This window comes from Benincasa hispida, chromosome 8, assembly GCF_009727055.1.
Source record: "Benincasa hispida cultivar B227 chromosome 8, ASM972705v1, whole genome shotgun sequence".
NCBI classification, from domain to species: domain Eukaryota; kingdom Viridiplantae; phylum Streptophyta; class Magnoliopsida; order Cucurbitales; family Cucurbitaceae; genus Benincasa; species Benincasa hispida.
In genome coordinates this window covers 41567012-41591381 of record NC_052356.1, presented here as the reverse complement: position 1 = coordinate 41591381, position 24370 = coordinate 41567012, and the positions used below count along the sequence as shown (strand labels likewise).

At 35.3% G+C, this 24370-nt stretch overlaps 3 protein-coding genes across 4 annotated transcripts; 1 reads left to right on the top strand and 2 right to left on the bottom strand.

The window, feature by feature from the left end:
• Window positions 1–14802: 14802 nt before the first annotated feature.
• On the top strand, window positions 14803–15795 carry LOC120083599 (glucuronoxylan 4-O-methyltransferase 1). Its single transcript, XM_039039420.1, has one exon. It carries the CDS (start codon window positions 14854–14856, stop codon window positions 15724–15726), a length of 873 nt encoding a protein of 290 aa, XP_038895348.1. The 5' UTR covers window positions 14803–14853; the 3' UTR covers window positions 15727–15795.
• Window positions 15796–16351: 556 nt separating this feature from the next.
• LOC120084053 lies at window positions 16352–18831 on the bottom strand. Its single transcript, XM_039039954.1, has 2 exons — window positions 18390–18831; window positions 16352–16888 (listed from the first exon to the last, which is right to left on the bottom strand). The coding sequence occupies exons 1-2, from the start codon at window positions 18555–18557 to the stop codon at window positions 16352–16354; spliced, it is 705 nt and encodes a 234-aa protein (XP_038895882.1). The 5' UTR covers window positions 18558–18831.
• Window positions 18832–18961: 130 nt separating this feature from the next.
• Window positions 18962–21906, bottom strand: LOC120082685. Of its 2 annotated transcripts, XM_039037956.1 has the most exons (6): window positions 21683–21904; window positions 21476–21589; window positions 21079–21307; window positions 20549–20640; window positions 20208–20315; window positions 19078–19315 (listed from the first exon to the last, which is right to left on the bottom strand). In XM_039037956.1, exons 1-6 carry the CDS (start codon window positions 21776–21778, stop codon window positions 19154–19156), a joined length of 801 nt encoding a protein of 266 aa, XP_038893884.1. In that variant the 5' UTR covers window positions 21779–21904; the 3' UTR covers window positions 19078–19153. The 2 variants fall into 2 exon arrangements, with proteins under 2 accessions (XP_038893885.1, XP_038893884.1); XM_039037957.1 differs by lacking the exon at window positions 20208–20315 and having other exon boundaries at window positions 18962–19315; window positions 21683–21906.
• Between the last annotated feature and the right edge of the window lie 2464 nt (window positions 21907–24370).

Below are 24370 nucleotides of genomic sequence, written 5' to 3'. Positions count from 1 at the left end.
CAGGTGTAAACTTCTAACCGGATCTATCATGCAATTGGCTTGAAGAGGTAGCTGCATGAACATTCCTTATAGCTTATTTCTCTGTGTTCTTCTCAGATATCTTTTCTCAACCCTCATGGACGTTTCAACTAATTTGGCAAAATCATTCCATTCAATATTGATGGTGATTGGAGGACAAATCTCTTCCTTCAAACCATCTTCAAATATTTTGCACCTGTCTCTCTTGTCTTCAATTAATGAAATAGTATATATTGGACAGTTCTATATACTTCTTCTCATCTTCTGCCATCGTCATCATTCCTTATACTAACTTAAAAAATTCATTTAGTTTCATATTGGCAAAATGATATTGGATAAAACTTGTCATAGAAGAATCTTCTAAATTTCTCTCAACTGATCACTCAGTTTCCGTGATGTAACTGTCATAGACCACTGGTCATCAGCTATTCCTTGTAGTAAGAAAGTGGTAAGTCCCACTTTTCTATCATATGGGCATCTCATAAACCTGAAACACTTTTCTATCACTTCCATCCAATTCTCTGCATTTGTGAGATTAGTTGTCCCTAAAAATGTTGTCGCTCCCAGGGCCTTAAAAAATTCTATCCCAAAATTCTTCTCAGGGTTAGCACGACCATCACACTGGCAGAAAGTTCTTGAGCCAATCTAGTCATCATCCATTTCTCAAAATTCATCTCAACATGGGAATGACTAGTTTCAGATTTAGATTCCTCAGGTCCACATCCCATACCACTAGGAGTATTACAAGTTCCTTCAACTGGTTATTTCTCCGTCTTGCCACAATGAGGCAAGATTCCTAAAATTCAATATGTGACACCATATTCAGGAAAAATCATGATATCCTACTAAATGCAAGCCTAAGACATGATGACTCTCTAATACACAACCCTTAGGTTTCCCGAAATCGTGCGCTAATACCTGATGGCTGGAAATTAGAAGTCAATTTTACTCGACAACTAAAATCCCGTTGACACAGTATACGATGGATGTTCTTAAGATATGCGTTGATAGTCATGCGTCGGTGGTCATGCGTTGGAATGAATATACGTTAATAAATGTATGCGATGACCATGCGTCCTGTCACAAGTTTTCTTGCGCTCACGCCAAGTATAACGTGAACGCAAGTTTCTCGGGTAACCTGAGGTCGAACACATGGACTTGTAGCTATATGTATGTGGTGATGTGCATGCGGCGGTTAAATAAAAGAATGTTGGAGGGGTTGCTAAGTTAATCCTACTCATACTCCTATCTAATCGACAACGCAATAAGAATATGCATGAGAGGTAGAGATACGACAACACTTGACATGAAATAAATGACTGGGAAAATAGATAAAATGCGTAGATGTCTTCATTGCAACCCTAAAGTGTTACCGCAAAGGCACCTTTAGTCAACGCAAACCATGTAATCATGCTACACACACGTGAACCTAACTCTAGGACATATGCGGTGTATCTGCAATATTGTTGAGAAGCCTATGCTTGCCTAGACCTCCATAACCAGCTCACTAGCTTCCGCCGCATGAGTATGGCTGCCACATAACCCCTTATCCTAAAACTTTCTTGGACGCATGCAAATCCATTCTGTAGGGTGCATACGCTGTGTGAAGCAAACAGAGCTTATCCCTAAGTTCCCCATTCTTGGCTATGTTCCTCTTCATCGCTCTCCCGAGTCTTAGATTTTTGTTTTAGACCATTCTCCAAGTATGCCCAAATGATGAATGATGCGCTCATAGGAAGGTAACCGCATGAGCTTTGCTAACCTAAGATTGTTACTATCCCTAGTGAACAATGCATACAATGCTTAATGCAACAATCACTTACCCTCCCGGGCAGTTGATTGTTGCTGACTTCATTCATAGACAAGCAATGTGTTAGCCTATAGAAACGTTGTAGCAGCTCTCACTAAGCAAATAAGATTACTCACACACTCGCACACACACCTCTTGGTGGTTGCTACATGCTTCATGTCCTTAATCCACATGACTAAGAATGTGATACCCAAGCAATCCCACTAAGTGTTGCAATGAAATAAAAATGCTAAGCAAGGAGATAGAGATGAGTCGAAGGAACAGAGAAATGCATTGAAAACAAATTGTATTAATTCTTAATCACAAAAATGTCATACAATACATAATAGGAAATAAAGGAAAAATGAAAGGACGTGGAAGCAAAGACTTGCTTTCAGCAGATGTGCGTCAAGGCAGCCGGTGGTGCCATGGATAGGTGAGGAGCTGACCTCTTGAGATCTAGCTATAGTTGAAGGCTCCGGTCATCACTTGGAATGGATAAGGAGTGAAGAACTCTCAGCGTCTTTCTTACGTATTTTGTCTGGATCACAATGATCTGCCCTAGGCGAACCTCAGGCGAAAACCTTGGATAACCTAAATTTCAGCTCATTGGCTTTTATTTATAGAGCTTGGGTCGTCGACAGTATTAATTGGACTGCTCTGAGTCTGACGTTCGGTGCGTTAGTCCTTTATGAACCTCTGCCACTAACGGTGTGGTAGGTGAAATATCAACAGCATCTTTTGGTTTTTCTCAAGGTAGATGCATTGATGCGTTCATTCCACCAATCTTGCGTTAATCTCATTAGCATGCTTTGTATGTAGCCGCAATCATTCAATGACCGCATTCGTTTAATACCGTAATTCTAAATGATAACCGCAATCGCTTGACGAGCGCAACTCCCATGCGATGGACGCATATGGCTGATTACCGCAACATCCATGCATTGTTCGATGCGTTTGCCTTTGCGATGGAGTGCTTCTTTGCATGCGATCGTCTATGCGGTGGTCCGATTTTCACGTTTGTGTCCATTTCCTATTTTAGCTACAAAAATAGAACATTGAACGCATAATAATGTAAAATAATGGGTTAGCTGAGATTCAACATGCTGATCAATGCAAGCTCATTTTCTCGTGAATTCCTATCATGATTGCCGCATATTTTGCCTAACAACCTTCATAATTCTAAGTAAAAGGCCTAAAATAACATGCATTTCTGCATGTCATCAATACCAAATTGTCACACCCTCTTCCCCTTAACATGCCTCGTGTGTGTGTGCGTGTGCGTGTGCGTACATGTGCATGCGCATGCGTGCGTGCGTACGTGTGTGTGTGCATGTGTGCGTGCATGTGCATGCGTGGTACACAAGTCAACCACTACTTCATGTCCCATGTTCCCAAACTCACGTACATCTAGTAATGGTATGCAGTCTATCAAAACCAAGACTCGAAAATATGTAAACCTATTATGCAACTGGAAACTGTCATCATAAGGCAGTTGACAGTTCACTTGTTCCTAGAAATTGACCGCTACCTGGGGGGACATAAAATATTGAAAGCATGAGCTCAAGCTTAGTGAGTGGTAATTTAATATGAACATAAGTTTTCTCTTTCTAAAACATCAATGAAGTTTATCAAAATCATTGAGTAAATCATTGGAAAAGTATATAAGATTCAGTAACATCTCAATCACGTGTTATTCAGATAATGGCATGATCATATTCCATAAAAAGCACATTATAAAGCATCTTTGAGCTATTAGAAAATCAAACCAAGTCTGTAGCCAAATAACGGATTACTCTGGATAAAAGACTTATAACTATGCTAGACATACCACACAAGTAAACCATAACAATGTCATACATGCACACAGATCTACCTCAAGGCTAAATACAAATATCCACCACAGACCCAGGTTCCTTTGGACTTCCCGAATACTCTGACCACATTCGACCCCAGTAGCCCCCCAATCGCCTGGGTGGTGCTATAGAAAGACATTTAAGTAGCATGGGAAAACCATCTCTCAAATACAAGATTTAGTAGTTTGAAACCACTTTCACAAACCATTCAAACATCATTTACAAGCATAGCTCATATAAAATTCCCATTTCTCAACAAATCCACCATCACAGGATTATAGAACCATACAAATCATGGTAAAATAAAATCAGGTTCCAAACCACATTCTCATAATTCCAGTTCATATAAACCCATTAATAAATCGAAAATAAATATTCAAAATATTGGGGTTGATGACTTAAATCTCATAGTTTTGTAGTTTGTAAATTTATTTGTACAAATAGATTATTTATTTAATAAAATAAAGTTTTATTTTATTTGACATTTAGTTTTATTAACCAAAAACCAATAAATTAAGATCCAAGGTTATTTAATGAAACTTAACATGTATGTGGAGACATATAGGTAGATCATGTTTAAGTAATAACCTGAATGGTCTATAGTAAATGAATAAGTCTTGATACCTTATTCAAGTGACACTATGAATATGACCAAGTTTGTAATTGTTACAATTTTTGTAAAGTGTTACAGATAATCTGATTTTGATTACTCATGTGGAGACATGTGAGCAGGGGTATTCTATACAAAGAGTTTGTATAAGACAAGACCATGAAATGATTAGTCTCTCTTTACAACACCGTTACTTGAAGAGACATTTCACCAAGATGACCATAGGTGACTTGACCTTAATCCAAAGTGAGTTGTGAACTTCTGCTTATAAGGGTGGTTCTTTGATCATAGGTGAGAGTGACTTGACCTTAATCCAAAGTGAGTTGTGAACTTTTGCTTATAAGGGTGGTTCTTCGATCATAGGTGAGAGTGCCCAAATTTTCCAACTCAATATGCCTACCATTTTGGAGATTCGTCCGACTAGGGAGTTGGGAACACAACTACACAAGATGAAATTCACTCATTCCCATTGTTAGGATAAGTAGATAAATTTCTCCCTTAAGGGCTGAATTCGGGTTTTGAACAATGAGGTGCCTCACTCACTCACTGGCCAGAGAGGGGTGTAGTTATAGTGGCACTATGGTTAATTGTTCATTAGAGGGATCGGTAGTACTTAAGAAGTTAGATGTAACTACAGAGGTAGAATAGTAATTTTGACCCAGCTGTATTTACGAGCAATTTGTGAAGAGTCAACATACTGTTGATTGGTTATATCTAATGGATATAGAAAATCTCTCATGCACTTCTCCTTCCCTCTTGCCAAAAATTAAGTGTAAGCCCATAACTTTGCACAATTCTCGTCCCTAATAATAATGAGAAAGACTCCGTGGTGGTGTCCTATCCTGTACGTTGTGTACATGGGTGTCAAATTCTTGAGATCCGAAGAAGATGATGTGTTGTGGAGAGGAAGTAGGAAGACGGTTTATCTTCAGGGGTAAGTGATACTCTAACTCTACTTCTCTCTGTATATATGTATCTCTCAATAGTAAGCATGCTTAGTCGATATGTTTATCAATTATTTCCGTCACTCTGAATTTTTTTTGTTATGTAAAATGAGTTTAGAGAAACAATGGCATCCAATTGCTTCCATTACGAGGTATTCCAGGAAATCCACAAATATCTTCAGAGAGCCATTCAATGGCATCAATAGTTAGCATGCTTAAGCAATCCAATCCATAATTAGATCACTTGAGAGCCGTTAAAACCATCCTCAAGTATCTTTGGAGAACGAGAAACTACATGCTTATGTATGGAGCTAAGGATTTGATCCTTATAGGATACACTGGTTAATTCTCAGACTGATAAGGATTCCAAGAAATCCACATCAGGATCAGTGTTCACTCTTAATGAAGGAGCAATAGTTTGGAGAAGCACAAAGCAAGGTTGCATTGTTGACTCTACCATGGAGGCAAAGTATATAGCGATTGTGAAACTGTCAAAGAAGTTGTATGGCTCAAGAAATTTTGACTGATCTAGAAGTTATTCCAGACATGTCAAAATCCATCGCTCTTTATTGTGATATTAGTGGTATTATGGAAAAATCTAGGGAACCTAGGAACCACAAGAGAGGGAACACATTGAATGCATATATCATCTCATTTGGAAGATTGTACATCGAGGAGATATGATTGTCACGAAGATCGCTTCGGAGCACAATGTTGCTGATCCATTTACAATGGCTCTCACGATTAAAGTGTTCGAGGGTCACTTGGAGAGTTTGGGTCTACAAGACATGTATCATTTAATCTAGGGCAACTGGGAGGTGTTATCGGGCATAGTGTATGTCATAGTTTATTGTTTTGTATACTGTACTTAGTTTCTGTACTTTGTATTTGTACAACCCTACTAACTTTTGGAAAAGTGGGGGATTGTTGGAGTTGACACCTTAAATCTCATTATTTCATAGTTTATAAATTTATTTGTACAAAAAGATTATTTTAATAAAATAAGTTGTTATTTTATTTGACATTTAGTTGCATTAATCCAAAACTATTAAACTAAGATCCAAAGTTATTTGATGAAGCTTAAACATGTATGTAGAGACATAAAGGTGGATCATGTTTAAGTAATAATCTGAATGATCTGTAGTAGATAGATAAGGCTAGGTACCTTATTCTGTTGACAATACGGATACGACGCACTTTGTAATTGTTACAATTGTTGTAAAGTATTACAAATGATCTGACCCTGATCATTCATATGGAGACATGTGAGTGGGGGTATCCTATATAAAGAGTTTGTTCAAGATCATACCATGAAATGATTAGCCTCGCTTTATAACACCATTACTTGAAAAGACTTACATTTCACCAAGATGGCCATAGGTGACTTGACCTTAATCTTAAATGAGTTGTTAACTCTTACCTATGAGAGTGGTCCTTTGATTTGCATGGGTGAGAGTGGCCAGATTCGTCGACTCAATATACCTACCATTTTGGGTAATTGTCTGATTGGGTAGCTAGGAACATAGCTACATAAGATGGAATTCACTCTTTTCCGTCGTTAGGGCAAGTAGATAAATTGCTTCCTTAATGGCTAATTCCGTGTCTTAAACAATGAGGTGTCTCACCCTCTCACTAGTCAGAGAGGGGTTTAGTTATAGTGGGACTATGACTAATTGTTCATTAGAGGGATCAATAGTGCTTAAGGAGTTAGATGTAACTATAGGGGTAAAATGGTAATTTTCACCCTTTTATACTTACGAGCAATTTTTTAAGGGTCAACGCGTTGTTGATTGGTTATATCCAATGGACATAAAAATATATCTACAGTGCGAATAGTGCAATTATTGGTCTTTAGTAGAGTGACTGACAGTTAATGAATGAGGATTAATTTAATTATAGAGTTGAATTAATTAATCTCATATTATAGGAGCATCTAATCTGTAGGTCCATAAGGTCCCTTGTTAGCTCAATAAGGATTAATGATAATTAAATTAATTTTGGTCTAATTTGAATTGTTCAAATTAATTAACGAGAATTAATTGTATGAGATACAATTAATATAGTATAATGTATGTTGATACATTATAATATAAAGTTTAATGAGAGAAATGAATATTTGAATATGATTCAAATATTAATTATATGAAGGAGATTCATATAAAAACTATAGGTTATATGAGAGAACATAAACTATATGTTATATTATATGTGATATAATAAACTAAAGATTATATATATTATATGGGATATAATATATGGTTTTATTTGATTATATTAATGTAATATAATCAAATTAAAAATAGGAAATAACTCCTTTGAGAGTTATTGAATGATTTATACGTTAAATTAAATTTGCAAAAAAAATTTCTTTTAATCTTTATCTTCTTCATCTGTTATTTTCTCTTAAGAACTCTTTCTTCCTTTTCACCAAAATTAAACAGCAAGCCCACAAAACTCTGCTTGATTCTCACCTAGCGAATAACAAGATAACCATTGTGGTGGTGTCCTCGTTGATGTGTTTGAGACCTTGTTGTGAACCAGTGTTCGTGAGAAGGAGATCTTGTTCGTGATCTTTCTGTTGGAGAGGAATTTGAGAAGAATGGTTCTTCAAAGGTATGTATTCCATTCCCTTAACTTTCTATAACTTTCTGTAGAAAAGCATGCTTAGATATAAAATGTTTATCTATGTTTCCGTCCTCTCTGTTGTATTAAGTTTGTAAACGAATTCTAAGACACGAATGCAATCACTTGCCTCCGCTGTGGGAATTCCACTCCTTTCACAAAGCATTTTTGTAATCATGGTCAAGTAAAACAAATCATGCCAACACATTTCACAAATCATAGCGTACTATCATACTTATATACTTTTCATATCAAAATACTCAAAATAAAACCACTTATAGTCACGGACACGAATTCCTCGACTTATAGATTTTTCCAATCTCAGTTTGACCTGAAACAAGATCCTAGAGTTACTAGACACTTACAAGAGGTCAAAATAACCCTAAATAACCCTTAATGATTCCTAACATCAATTAAACTCAACTTAAGCCATAAATGTTCACATTTTGCACTAAGCACATTTTCCTTAAAATACTCAAAATAGTCTAAAAATCACTTTAGAGTCCAAAATTATTCATTTTAGGGTCAAAATATCAAGAAAATTCTAATTTGGGTTAAAAAATACTCATCAACATCTCAAATGGCCAATAACATGTCAATGGGTGCCAAAAATGGCCATGGGTGCTCGGTTGGGCATGTGGGTGCACGACAACAAATGTGGGCATGCGGCAGTGGCATGCTGGGGTGTGCAGATGGGCACTGGCGTGTGACATGGCAAGGGCGTGCGTGTGTGCGTGTGCGTGTGCATGTGGGGCTAACGGGTGTATAGGACTATATGTGCCAGGCGTGGGTAGGATGGGCTTGTGCGCACGGGGTGAGCGGGCGGCTAGGCGATAACTTACTCTATTTTTTCCCTTGTTTTTCCAACATACTTTAGACTTTATTTCATCAAATTCGGTCACAATCACTTCAAATAACTTTTATAGAACTTAAGAGGGACCTTAGAACTTACTAATCCTTAAATTTGGAGCCTTAAATCCCACTGAAAATGCCCCAAATAGCCATTCAAATCAAGACTCCTAATTTGCACGATTTTCTAACTACCTTGGATTTTTTCACGATTTCTCAACTTTTTCAGCCGTAAATCTTCACGACAACCCTAGGTTTTTTCTTCACTTGTTCCTCTTCCTTTTTATTTAAAGATTGCACGATTTGCACAAGTAAATTGAAAGAATCAACCTTAAGAAAACACCCTTTATTTTTAGCGAATTCTGCCTTTTCCTCCTCATATGAAAATCCTCCAAACATCTACTTCCCAAGCTCAGCTATGTGGGTTCCCTTTATGACTTCCCCTTTCCTTCACCTCAAATTAATATTAATATCAAATCTTTAATTAAGTTTTGTAATTATCCCAAAATAATTTTCTCAAATTTTGTTTAAATTCCCTTTGTCATATTTGCCTTTCCTAGATACTTAGAAATTTTCAAATTATACCCTTAGCTCAGTTTAACCTCAAATAGTTACATATATAAGCCCACTTAGGCTAAGTACCTACCATTCTAAAGACATTAAAATTTGAATATGCACACAATAGGTACTTAATCCAAATTTTAAATTTTCTAACTTATTCTCAAACTAAAGTAAAAGAAAAGGATTGAGTGCTTACAAAATGAAATGGTCAATGTCTGTTGTTGTTCCCTCTGTGCCTCTTGACGGTATCTTTTTTCACTCTGAGGAAAATGCCACCTTTTGGAAGTTTGTGATTAAGAGGAAAATTTTTGCTGAGAAAGAATTATCTGATAGGGCTTAAGAGTGTCTTGACATCATGAAACTCATTGTTAAAGCTGACTTGATCATGACTGTGTTAAACCTTGGCGTTATTACCCTAAACTTGTTAGGGAATTTATAGTGAACCTCTCTCCTTCTTTTGATGATGCAAACTCTCCTGACTTTTGTCGTGTTCATGTAAGATGATACAGTTTTATATTCACTACTTCTATTATCAATAAGTTCCTTGAGAGGATTATTCCTCCTAACAGGTAAGAGTTACGTCCTTCTATAAAGGAAGTAGTTTCTGAACTGACTAGAGGGTTGAAAAAGGCTTAGCCTAAGACTGGACAACTTAGCTATGCTGATCTCAAGACTTAATTTGTCATGTCCTCTTTTGGACATCGTCTAATGCACTCGTTGTCTAAGAAACTTAGAATGCTTAATGATTTTATTGATCGTGCCTCTAATTAGAAGCATGAGATTACTGTGTTGATGAATCTTATGAGACAAGCTGTTGTTGATCAGGATCAAGCTGGGCCTTCTTCATGATATTTTTTTTTTAAGCCAGAGAAGGAGTTGGTTAGTGACTATTTATTTTGCTTGGTTTGGTTGATTGCAGCTGCAAATGTTTGATTTGGTGTTTAGGTTGTTAATGTTTTGCTATTGCTTGTTATCTTACATATCTTTGTTGGGCTAAATTAGTTTGGTTGGCTATTTGCTGTTTTCTTTTAGACTTGTTGACTTGTTCTTATTCTATTTGGACTTTTCTTACTACTATGGATTAATGCTATTATTAATTCTTTGCCTAATGTGGTTAATTTTTTGGATGGATTTGTTGGTGTGAATATGTTCTGTCTTAAAAAATTATATCCGGCCAAATGGGAGTTTGTTAGAAATATGATTTTGACTAAGTATATTTGTTTAAGTCCCTGGCCCTATATTTGTGGGTTGTTGTGGAATTGTCTTAGATTTTATCTCTTTGGATAATTGTCTCAGAGATTGTTCTTCAAGGTGCCATCTTTGCATAATATTTTTTTCCTTATTCAAATTATTCTGCATAATTTCTTTTGAGATATTTTTCTTTTTGGTGAATTTTCGATATTATGTGAGGATTATTTCCATCATTCTGTGGTGCTATTTAAGCCCAACAAGTTCTTGTGCTAGGGTTGCTGCATCTATTGTTTGTGAGATCATTGTGTGAATTTTACAGAATACTTACTACATTAAATTGATTTCAAGAAGAAGGTTTTGAGCTTTGTTTGTGGCGGCTTGTTCTTTCCTTCCTATTTCAGTGAGTGTTTCATAAGAAAGAAGATTACTCAGTCTTAGGGGGAGCCTAAGACATTGTTGATCGATAAGGATTTCTCACAACTTAGGAGGAGGCTAATTTTTTATTCTTTGAGAAGAAGGTTCTAAAAACGTAGGGGGAGCCTAAGTCCTCACATGAATGGAATTCACAATAAGAAGGAAAAATATCTTCAAGTGAGAAGGAGTCTCATACACATAGAAGGTGAAGAAAATCGAAAGCGCGATTTCCATGAGTAGCGGAACAAGACTATTCCAAATTACAATCATGAATGAACAAAATATTTACAGTCGACTTCAAACAAATGGTTATACAATTCATACAGAAATTATAGCATGAATAAATACAAATGCACAGAAAACAAACTCTGCACACATATGAAGAAATGTCTCCACGCTCCATTGTGCACGAACGCTCGAACAACAGCAGCCTCGAACGCCCAATCTACATGACTACAATACTGCATGAACACAGCACAAATACTTCACGCTCATACGATCTCCTCGGCCACAAACTCCTCAGCAACACGAACGACCTCCACAACTCCACAAACGACCTCCAGAAAACCTCGACGGTGTTGAGTTGAATCTGACACCAACAATAAGGCGACCTTGGTATTCTCGGTGTGAGAATCCAGAGGGTGGGCTCTGTTCGGATTTGGTATGAGGCAGACAAACGTAGGAAACACCGATCGCATACACGACTGGACAAGTGGGAGAAGATGGAGACCTATCGTATAGGTCAATGTCCAATCATTTAGATAAAGCTAAGCGATCGTCTAGCAAAAGCTATTGCGATCGTTTAGCTCGGTCTGTCACCTATAGACACTACACGATCGTTTACCTCGAGGCAGCGATCGTCTAGCAAAACTATGCGATCATTTAGTAAATACTGCACGATCGTTTAGCTCGTCCAGCTGTCGTTTAGTAAATCCGAATTTACTTGACGACTACGGAAGTTTCTTTTTCGCCGAGAGAAAACTCAAAAAGGCTTTTTAGCGTTTGTAAAAACCTTTTTTTGAAAATAGGAAACTACTTTCCTTTTAAACTCACGGTTATCATGATTCAATAACCACTCACTATTTTGGTTATTTAAAAGAAAAAGAATTAATTATCCAATAATTAATATTATTATAAACATAAATGATAACCTACTTATCATACTATATTTATAACCTATAGTTTTAATATTTCATCTCATGAAACATATAAACCATAGTTCTTTTTCTATTCCATGGTACTTAATGTAAATCTCATTTACATCAATCCTCCACTAGATGTATCTCATACATTATACCGATTATATCATATATAATCAAAATACCTCTTGTCAATTTGAACATTTCAAATCAACACCAAGAACTGATCCTCAACTGAATCTATTGAGCTACGAAGGGGACCTTATGGACCTGTAGCTTGAAACTCCAACGGTACGTGAATAACTGACTAAACTCTTTAGTCACGGGATCCACCATTCGTTAACTGTCAGGAACTCTACTAAAGACCGACAGCTGAACTCTCCTTACTACAGATATATTATGTGTCCATCTTAACCAATCAGCAGTGCGACAACCCTTCACAGATCGCTCGTAAGTACAGTTGGGCCAATAATTGTTATGCCCTTGTAGTTACATCTGTCTCCTTAAGTACCACTGATCCCTTTAATGAACATAAGTCATAGTCCCACTATGGCTGAGTCTTCTCTTCCAAAGAGAAGTTGTGGCCATTATGTTCAAGCCCCGGAATCAGCCCTTAAGGGAGCAATCTATCTACTTATCCCTGCTTCAGGAAATGAGTGAATTCCATCTTATGGATTGAGTTCCCAGCTTCTAGATCAGACAAGTCCCCAAAAAGGTAAGCATGTTGAGTTGGCAGTCGGCTACTCTCACCCATACTAATCAAAAGACCACCCTCAAAGGCATGAGTTCCCAAAACACTCAGGATTGAGATCGTGTCACCTATGGTCGTTTAGGTGAGATGTAAGTCTCTATATCAACGACATTATCTACGGAGTCTAGTCATCTCGTGGTCCAGGTCTTATACAAACTCTTTGTATAGAACACCCCCACTCCACGTTTCCACATGAATGGTCAGGATCAACCATCTATAGTAGTTTACAACACTTGCAAACCTCTACAAAGCAGGCCGTATCCGTAGTGTCACCAGGATTTAATATCCCACCTTAATCCTTATACTACATACCTATTTAGGTTATCACTTAAGGCATGATCCAATTGTATATCACATATACATGCTTAAGTTCACATAAGATAACCAATGAGCTTTGTTTATTGGATATGAGTAAATGTCAGAATTAAATAACACTTATTTTATTCCTTGAACTATGTGTATCTTTACAAAACAACGAGACTCCGGAAGAATTAGGACTCCAATCTCAACAGAAGAAGCATAAGTGTTCCAACACTAATATACACATAGTTAGGGAAAGCCTCAGATAAAGTGAGAGGGAGTCTCACATCTAGGGGAAACGTAGGTGATTAACTAAAGTATGCTCTATATGTGTCACTGTAATATTCTCCGTTTACAGATAATTACAACATTGTAATCATTTGAGTTTTATATATTAGTAGATTATCTTTCCTGGACATTCTACCCCCAGACATAGGTGGTTTATCACCAAACTGGATTATCAATTCCTGTACATTTATTCTTGTTTTACTCTTTGTTGCTTTCCCGTTTTCTCTGACTTTGCTAGGATGTTGCGTGTGACATGCGTGCGGAACCACATTCCAAAATTTTAACATCAATTCCAAACCTCGAGGACCAAAAGTGCTTTTTGTCCTTTTTTTTAAAAAAAAAAAAAAAAATCCTTAATGATAATCCTTGTCATGTTCAACATTTGATTTTCAAAATTGAAACATTAGTTTTGAACTAGTTTTTCCATACCCTTTTTCTTTCTATGTATAGTATTTTTTTTTTTTTTAATCATATATACCATGCCCATATATTTATTAATCCAAAATGTATACTACATTTATATATATTACTCAAACATATATTTTAAGTTTTTTCACCGATTTAAATTATATACCTTATGTTATTAAGTATATTTTACATTTATGAAATATAAAACACCTAGAATGAAAACAATATTTTAGGTTCGTGGTATTTAAACCTAAAATGAAAACACTAATATAAACCTTATATTAATTATTAAATGTAAACGTTGAGTGTAACAAATATATAAATTAAACATATACACATAAACCTATTTGGAGAAAAAAAATAAAGAAAAAAAATGAAAAAAACCCTAACCAACTAACCAACAAGATGTTCTTTTTCTTTTCTTTTTTTTCTTTTTTTTTTTTTCTTTTTACTATAATGTTCTTTTCCCTTTTAAATAAAATAGTCATCTCTTTGAACAATTGCAAGTAAGAATAAGTTTTTCGTTTTATAAAGATATGGAAAATATAACTAAAATACGTATTCCTTTTATCAATTTTTGAATTCTTTATGATTACAAAAATATTACAATGGAACATAATAGTAAATTGATGTTTCTAAGATGGCTTAGGCTCCAAATAACTTTGCCAATGATAAAGTTGATATTTTTAAAAATTTACAATTTGAAAAATGTAGATTCCAAATAGACTATTCTTCTCATAACTCTATAAATTAACCACATTTGGAAGATTCACACCTCCCATATTAAGCCCACTTTAGATCCCAATTCCCTCTATCCATTTATTTTACCAAAATAATGAAAGAAAAAAAAAAAAAAAAAACACTGATATGATGGAACTCCACACCAACAATCAGCAACATTATAACTCATATATGTTGCTTCATTCAAAATATTAGCTGATTTCTTGTCACAATCCCCCAACTAAAAATCTCACCTATTTCCAATTTCTCTTCCACACTAAGCTATTCATAAAATAAAATAAACATAAAAATGGTGATTGAATCACAAACCCCTTTAAATTTCCATATTCCGAATCCCAAATCCCCTTTACTTCAACAAGAAAAACAATAACAATGAGGCAAAAAACACACCCTATTCATCAATTTCTCAACCTCAAAACCCTCCTTTTAGCTCTATTTCTTTCATTTTTTCTCATCTTCCTCTTGAAATCTAACATCTTTCACTCCCCCACACAAAACCCATCTCCAAAGTTACAATCTTTTTCACAAAAAACCACAAAAAATCATTGTTCCCCATCTGCTTGCAACAAAATCCCTCCCTCATTTTCCCACACTCTCATTCACTACTCCACCTCCTCCATAACCCCACAGCAAACCTTCAAAGAAATCTCTGTCACCGCTGCCGTCCTCCTCAACCGATCCCCGTGCAACTTCCTCGTCTTTGGCCTCGGCCACGACAGCCTAATGTGGGCCACTCTCAATCACGGAGGTCGTACATTATTCTTAGAAGAAGATGAATCATGGATCGAACAAATACGTCATCGTTTTCCAATGCTCGAATCCCATCATGTTAGATACAATAGCAAGGTTGATCAAGCCGACAGTTTGATGGATGTCGGAAAGGGGCCGGAGTGTATGGCGGTTGGAGACCCGAAATACTCGGTTTGCCAACTAGCATTGAAGGGGTTGCCGGAGGAAGTGTATGAGGTGAAATGGGATTTGATTATGGTTGACGCACCGACGGGGTACTACGAGGAGGCACCGGGGAGGATGACGGCGATTTACACGGCGGGGATGATGGCGAGGAATAGAGAGGAAGGGGGAAGTACGGACTTGTTTGTTCATGATGTGAATAGGGAAGTGGAAGATAAGTTTTCAATGGAGTTTTTGTGTGAAGGTTATATGGTCAAACAAGAAGGGAGATTGAGACATTTTACTATTCCTTCTCATAGGGATGATTTAAATAAACCCTTTTGCCCTTTTTAAATAATATATATATAGTTGAGAATTTCTCATCTTTCAATTAATGATATATGTATGTGGGTTTTTTTTCCATACGGATGACTCAGATTTAGTTGCACAAATATTGAATGACCCAAATTCTAAAAGCAACGAAAAACTAATAAGCTAAAAATCAAATCATGAAAAGTAATATTTTAGTATTTTAATCTAAAAATAAATTGTCGATACCATTTACCCCACATATATAGAGTTAGAAACATACAAAATGTTGTCACTAACTTGAGTTGAATCTTTTTTTAAAAAATTGAATTGTTTTTAATTTTTTTTATGTATAACAATGGAGGGATCCACACTCTCCGTCATTTATTGTAGTTTGTTTTGAAGAAATAAAGTAATCTGTTAAAAAAAACAAGGGAGGAATGCATAGATTAGGTGCAGCTTAAATCATTAACCTTGTTTTGGACTGACATTCTTGATCGCCTGATCAATATTAATAAAAAAAAATTTGAAAAAAATGCTCATGTTCATGCCATCTTTAATAAAGATATTCATACTCACAAGTTAACCACAACATTCCAATTTCACACCACTGAAATCTCAATAATAAAGTATATCTTATTATACATTTACAATAATCAACTACACAAATTCAAACAATCTCATGATTCATGTTATTCGAGAACTTAATGTTGCTACTTCTCTTGTTACACACAAAATCAAGATTATAAAGCACAAAAACCATCACTCCAAACCCTAAGAAAACAAGCAAAGGCCCACAAGTCCAAAGCACCAATGGGAGAGCCAAATAGAACACTCTATTTCCAATGATATTCAAAACACATCCTTTGTCCAAAATCTCCACCAAATGTTGCTCTGTTAGCACAGATAAGGGCTGCAATGGGGCGCTTATTAGAAGGCTGGCTTGGTTCATAAACCTAATTGATAAGGTGTGGAAGAAGAATGATAACACGAATATGGTTAAGATTATTATGAACTTTAGAGCCAATGTGAACTCGCCGTGTGCGCCGTACACGGTGTCCGTCAGCGGTTTTTTTATGCTGTACGTGCTGCTGAGGACTGCGGCGAGCCCGGCGCAGAGAAGGATCGAGGTGGTCGCCATCAGGCTGGAACCCATTATCATGTTCCTTAGGGTTTGGACTACAAGAATGTTCTTCTTGTCTATGTCCTGAATATCAATATTAATTACATGAGGATACAAACAAAATCTCATATTAATTAAAGAAATAAGTGAATCACAATACCTTTTTGTTATTCCAAAAATAAAATCTATAAAGGTTTATACTTAAAATGGGTAATATCATATCATTATAGAAATATGTAGAGATTCATTGTCCTTATCAAATTATATTAGGGTTAGAATTTAGTATAAGAAACTAATACTTATTATTTATTTATATAAAAAATACACTCGAAATGAACATGTATTTTTATTACACATAATAAAAAAGTGGATCTTAACGAAAATTTGGACTATTCTTACAAATTATTTTATATTAGTATTCTATAAAAATATCTATGAACATCGATACATTTTTTTTTGTATTTCCAACTGTTTAAACTTCTAACATTTTTATTAACAATGACATTAGTTTTGTCAAGGTTCAATTATATAAGTGGGAAAAAAATAGAATTTGAAGATTCTACTTTTGGGTCTACTTTCTTATATTATACTTTTTATTTTCATAATTTGACTGTGAAACATTGCCAAGATATTGCTTAACATTCTTTTGTTTTTTTTCCCCATAAATCTCAGCTTTAAACTATACTTCTTTTTTTTTTTTTTATCAACTATTGTTCAAACCTAAATATTTTGGCAAAACTTCTAAAATTGACCTCCAAATTTTCATTCTAAACCACCTAGCCTAACTTCTTACCCATATACTATACTATAATATATTGTTAAGAACAACAGTTGGATCTTCATATTTTCAACATAATATAGTTACTTTAACTTTTTGTTTGATCTCTAAAGAAAACACAATATTATTCCAAATATTATCCTTGTCCATATATTCAGATTATCAATTTTCTTTGGAATCATTATACCAAAAGTTTATCGGTTTTCAATTTCATATTGGAAATTATTATTTATAAACTCCATATTTGAAAAATTATGAAACTAATCAATTTATTCCATAAAAACAAACAATCAGAGATAAATGATGCAAAGTTGGATCAAACTTTCAAAGCGTATGATCTTAAAATTGTTAAAATACCTTTTGAATTTTAGTATATGTATTTTTAATTGTCCAATTTTAGTTTCTGTTCTTTCAACAAATCTAAAATTATAATCCATAATGCTAGTATATTATTGATTTTTTTTAAAAAAAATTTTTTTTGTTATCTATTAGCATTTTTATGTAAATTTTGAAAACAAATTCACATGTTGTGTACTTCTTTACCTGAAAATTATTATTATTATTTAATCAAATTTGGTAAAAAATAGTTTTGATGGACTGAATTTAAGATTTATTGAAAGTACATAGAATTAAAAGTATAGAGATTAAAATTAAACAAATTGGAACCCAAGTGGTATTTGAACCTAAAAAAATTAAGTTAGGATGATGATGGAGGAGATGACAATATAAGAGTAAAACTAGGTAGCGGAGAGGGTAGCAGTTGACAATTGGACGATGACACTTAGAGATGAAAGAAAAGTGAAATACCTCAAGCATGGCAGAGATCCATCGGCGTCGAACGGCGGCATTAACTCCGATGAAGGTGGCGAGTGGCTGAGTTTTAACCTTGTACCATAACCAAGTATGATAAACGAAGGTTAAGAGAAGACCAGAAGAAACCAATATAACATCCAAATAATAATTCTTCCACTCCATTGAATTTGCTTTCTTCACCTTCAATTCTGTCCAAGGCTGTGGATACAAATAAATAATGTGGAGTATTCTTTTTCTCTCATTTACCAACTTCTTTCTTATTCTCCCCTTCCCTTTTAGTCCACTTTTTTTAATTTGGCCTCATATCATAACATATGATATGTTATGTATGACATAGGAAAATTTGATATCTTTTAATTCATCAACCAAACATCAACTAATTTGAAGAAATGTCCACTCCTGTTAGTTGTTAGAGAAGGTTTGATAAATATTGAATCTAGATAGGCTTAACCTTCGATCTCAATTCTAGAACTGCATTCGATTTAACTAAAAGTTTGGAAAGGCATCCACCCGACCTTAACTCTAGGTTTCAACATGCAGCACAACCCTACACATAAGCATGTTAATTTACAACCTTCCAGGATTTAAATCATCCTGTCATATCTCATTAAGAATAATCTAGTCCATAAAACTTCAGGCACCTGATTCTTAGCATGCTAAATTACAAGTTTAAAACCTCAAGTGTGTCAATCATCTTTAAAATAACTAATAAAATATAATTTTAATCGTAATCCTTGAAACATCTGATTCTTAACATGCTATATTACAACCTCAAATGTGTTGCAACCTTCACAAGAGATGTACAATGCAGTTATGTTAAATTTACTCTCAACACAAAAATTAGGTTTCAATCTACAGCCCCGATCAAGATGTTCAGCATGCACATCGGCCAACCGACAACGGAGGAGGTCAAGAGTAACCTGAAAGGCCATAGGAAAAATAATAAAATGACTGCAAAGCTGACATTTCATTATTTATTATTAAGCCTTTAATATGTCATACTGCTATTGTACGCAGTTATTCAATTCAGCAGATATTCAATTCAGCATTAGCATAATGCAATTTTACAAAACATCTCTCCCATGGCCAATAACAATAAACATGGGCAAAAACTTCCCATCTAAGTTGGCAGTGGTCTTCAAAATTCCTTCAGGAAGAAACAAATTAATTGCAAAAGAATAATCTGACATGTTGAAAAGACAGCAGCCATTGATTTCTAAGACTATATACTCAGTCAAAGTAATAGCAACGTCTAATAACCGTAAAATCATCGATTGCCTCAAACGCTTAAGCTGATGGGTGAAGGCAAATTTAATATTATATCATCTAACATTCTTCTTCACTTGTGGGCTTGAGAAATGTATAAGTCTCAACAGGTGAAAATCAAGATTAATTAGGGAGAAAATAACATCATAGGGCTTGAACGCAAGATCTTGAATCGCCTACTTTGATACGATCTTAAATCACCGATTGACCCAAAAACTTAAGCCATTGGATGAAGATAAATTTAATATTATATCATCTAACACTCCCACTCGCTTGTGGGTTTGAAATATGTAGAAGACCGAATAAGTGGAAATCAATATTAATTGGGGAGGAAACAATATTGCAAGGGTTTGAACACAGTACCTCCATACCACCTGCTCTAATACATGTTAAATCACCGATTGACCCAAAAACTTAAGTTGATGGGTGAAGACAAATTTAATATTATATAATCTAACAATAACTTAATATGGACCTTGAAGTAAAAGATGGGATTAAGAAAAGGATGGTGGACTATGAGGTCTTGAGATCAAGTTAGTGGAAAACCTCATTGCCTTTGGTAAGCCGAAGTCCACAATGAGTGCAATGTATGAAGTGGTTGTTCTCTTGCAGCTCTCCTTGTTTACATATAGGACACCAGAACTTCTCAAGAACCTACCATGACATTTTTAAAAGGAAATGCAAGCTTGTGATTGTATAAGAATATATCATGCTTTACCAATGTAAACGTAAGATCTGATTAAGAAGATGCCCAAAGTATCCAAATTTTCAAGTTAATTACTCTTGTAGAAGACATATTATATTTTCAGCTTCAGTAGTTTCACACACATGATGTAATTTGCATGCATAAGCGTGTACAATCCTCAAGAGTCAAGATGAAAACCAACCTTCTCACTATTTAGTTCCATATGTTCGTAAACTGCACGGGCTAAGAACTCATCTTCTTCATCTTCCCATGTTACAATAGGGCCTTCAGATTCTGCAAAGAGCTGAGTAAACATCCTACTCAAAATAGTGATTTTAACAACTAAATGCGTAAAACATAGCAGAGAAGATCGATCACCATATATCACAGCAGAACCTGCAGCTACGTATATAACACTAAAAGAATGGATGAAAGTTGAAAAAATAGCACTAATTCAATTATTAGTATTACTTGACATTGACCATTGCTGCATGAACTTAACTATTAAAAAACAATCCAAATTAATGACTATCAAAAAACAGAAAGATCAAACAGAGTTTCCCTGGAGAATGACAAATCATTTAGTCCTTGGAAGACAGCCAACTTGCTGCTACTGCATTCTATTCCCCCCTTTTGGTAGGAGGATGATGTTTTTCAATTCGAAATCAGAAAATACATCAACAGCTTTGAGACAATTAACTTCAGAAAACAAAACAGCATCAGCAAAATCACCTTTATATCTCAGATCAATATTGAGATCCTCATAAAAAATCCTTTGCATTTCCAACAATATTTCTTCACCTTCACCTTCATAAGCATCCTGAACCCCCTCATATTCCCAAAGAACATCAGCAGCCTCAGGGACAGAAGGTAAATTCTTATTATAGTCATTCACAGATTGGTCTTTAATTTTTTTCAGCTCATCAGAGAAGATGTCTTGAAAAGCAGATTTGATAAAATCCTACAACCAACAAAATACCCAAAAAGAAAAGACACGAATTACATAATCAACAAAGAATTAAAGTATCTGAAGCACCAATTAGGCAACACCCAACAACTAATTGTTAAAATTAATTGCAATGACAAAACCGAAATTCAAAATACAAGAAAAGAAATGAAAAAAATTGACCTGCTGCCGATTATTGAGAGAATGAGGATAACTGGGCGAGGTCATGGGCAACCTCATCTTCCAGAGCAAGCGGCTTCTTCCTTCTCTGACCCTCTTACAACAGTTTTCCCTCAGCTATGGATAGTAAAATCTTAATTTCGAATATTAAAAAAAAAAAACCCGCCAAAAAACACACAGAACAAGGCATCGAGAAAAGAGAAAATTCACCTTCTGCTTCCATGACTGTTGATTGTTGTAACGAGGATGGGTCTTAATCGAAGAACGATGGGTTTGAATGACGGAATTTGGATCATCGTCTTCCATTTTGACTGTTTTATTTTACGACTGCGGTGCCGAAAGTTGCCCTCGACTTGTGATTGTGAATGGTCGTTTTTCATGTCGACGGGGTGACATTCAGTTCAAGATTTAAATTTCGAGTGATGATTATGAATTCACGACGGACAAAACCAAGCACATGGAGGTACACTTGGGCTTTCCAGAATGAATTTGGGCTGCTTGTGGATCGGACCAACTCGTCAATTGGGCCTTTTTTAATTGAATTTGGGCTTCATTTGGATGGGCCCAGAATATTTCGATTATCATTTTATTTATGTTGATGTCTAATAAGCTTCCTTCCCCCCGCCCCAGATTGTGAATACAAAATTGAGAGTCTAATAATAAATGATCAACTATATGAGATGGTGCTACAATTTTTTGGTACTTGTTAAAATATTGATATAGCAGTAAGCTAAGTGAATATAAATGTTGCTGATTCTAACAAAACTCAATGGAAAAGATATTGATCCATCTCAAAGATTTGATATTCTACCATGTAATCGTTGATCTAAAATCCTTAACAGCATACACAAGTATATAGTTTCTCGTTCCCCTAAGATACTTGAGAATAGTTGTAACCGTTGTTTAGTGATCAAATCCTAGATTGGATTGATATCTGCTGACCATTCCCACTACATGATAGATGTCGGGCCTAGTACACAACATGATATATATAAGGCTACCTACTGCAAATGCATAGAGAATCTGTCTCATTTCCTCAACTTTTTGTGGTGTCTTAGGACATTGTTCCTTAGATAAAATAATTCCATGTATAAAAGGTAATAAATATTTCTTGGAATTCTGCTTCGAATACCTGACAAGCATTTTGCCAATTTACGATGCTTGAGACAAGACTAGTGATTTGTTCTTACGATTCCTAATGATTTGGATCTCAAGCACAAACTGTGCTTCACCCAAATCTTTCATTTGGAACTGAGCAGCTAGTCATTCCTTAATTTTAGTCAGAAAACCTATATTATTCCCAATGAGTATGATATCATCCACATACAACACTAAGAAAGCTCTTGAACTGTTGATGATCTTCATCAACATTTTGATCAAAGCCATAAGATTTGACCATAGCGTCAAACCTCATATTCCAAGATCTAGATACTTGTTTCAATCCATAAATTGACTGATTTAGCTTGCAAATTTTTTGCTCTTTTCCTTGTTCAATGAATCATTCTGGCTGAGACATGTAGATTCTCTCATCAAGATTACCATTCAAAAAGGCAGTCTTAACATCCATTTGCCATATTTCATAATCATAATATGGCAATGGACAAGAGAATCCAGATAGATTTTAGTATAGCAACAGGCGAGAAAGTTGCATCATAGTTCACTCCCTCAACCTGAGTATAACCCTTTACTACTAATCTTGCTTAAAGGTTTGCACCTTTCCATCTACACATTTTTTTCTCTTGCAGATTTATTTACAACCTATAGATTTAACTCTATTAGGTTTATCTATAAGTTGCCAGATAGAATTGAAGTACATAGACTCCATTTCTAGATTCATGGGTTTAATTGAATCCCACTTAATTAAAGCTTCAAGTACCTCAACGTAGTGGGAGGGTTGTCCATCAGTCTGACTATTACATGGGTTTAACAGAAACTTAGGAGATCATACCCGATGATGGCATTGAGGATCCATTGACCTATGAACAGATAATGAATGATGTAGATCGAGACTAGGGATCAAAGCCATGAACCTCGAAATTGAGTCTATGTACTTCAATTTGGTCTGGATACTTCAATTCTATCTGGAAACTTGTAGATCAACCACATGGGGTTAAACCTATAGAAAAAAAAAAAAAAAAAAAAAAAAAAAGAGACCAAACCGACAAGGTACATACCTTTAAGACTCGACTAGTGGCAAAGGGTTATACCTAAAGAGAAGAGGTGGACTATGAAGAAACCTTCTCCCTTGTTGCCATGCTAAAGTCGATTAGACTACTCTTGTCCATTGTCATATTTTATGATTATGAAATTTGGAAAATGGATGTCAAGACAACCTTTCTAAATGTCAATCTTGAAAAGAGTATCTATATGGCTCAACCAGAAGGGTTTATTGAATAAGGTCAAGAGCAAAAGGTTTGTAAGCTTAAATGATCCATTTATGGGTTAAAACAAGCATCTATATCTTGGAATATAAGATTTGACAATGCAATCAAATCTTATGTTTTTAAAAAATATTGACGAACCTTGTATCTACAAGAAAATTGTCAAAACCATTGTAGTCTCCCTAGTATTGTATGTTGATGACATCTTACTCATTGGGAATGATGTAGGATTCTTGACTAACGCTAAGCAATGGCTAGCAACCCAATTCCAAATGAAAGATTTGGGAGAGACTCGGTATGATCTTGGAATCCAAATCATTTGAAATCGCAAGAACAAAACGTTAGCCCTATCTCAAGAATCATATATAGACAAGATGTTGTCTAGATATAAGATGCAAAATTCCAAGAGGAGTTTGTTACCTTTTAGGCATGGAGTTCATCTGTCGAGGGAACAGTGCCCTAAGACACATCAAGAAGTTGAAGATGTGAGACGTATTTCCTATGTATCAACAGTTGG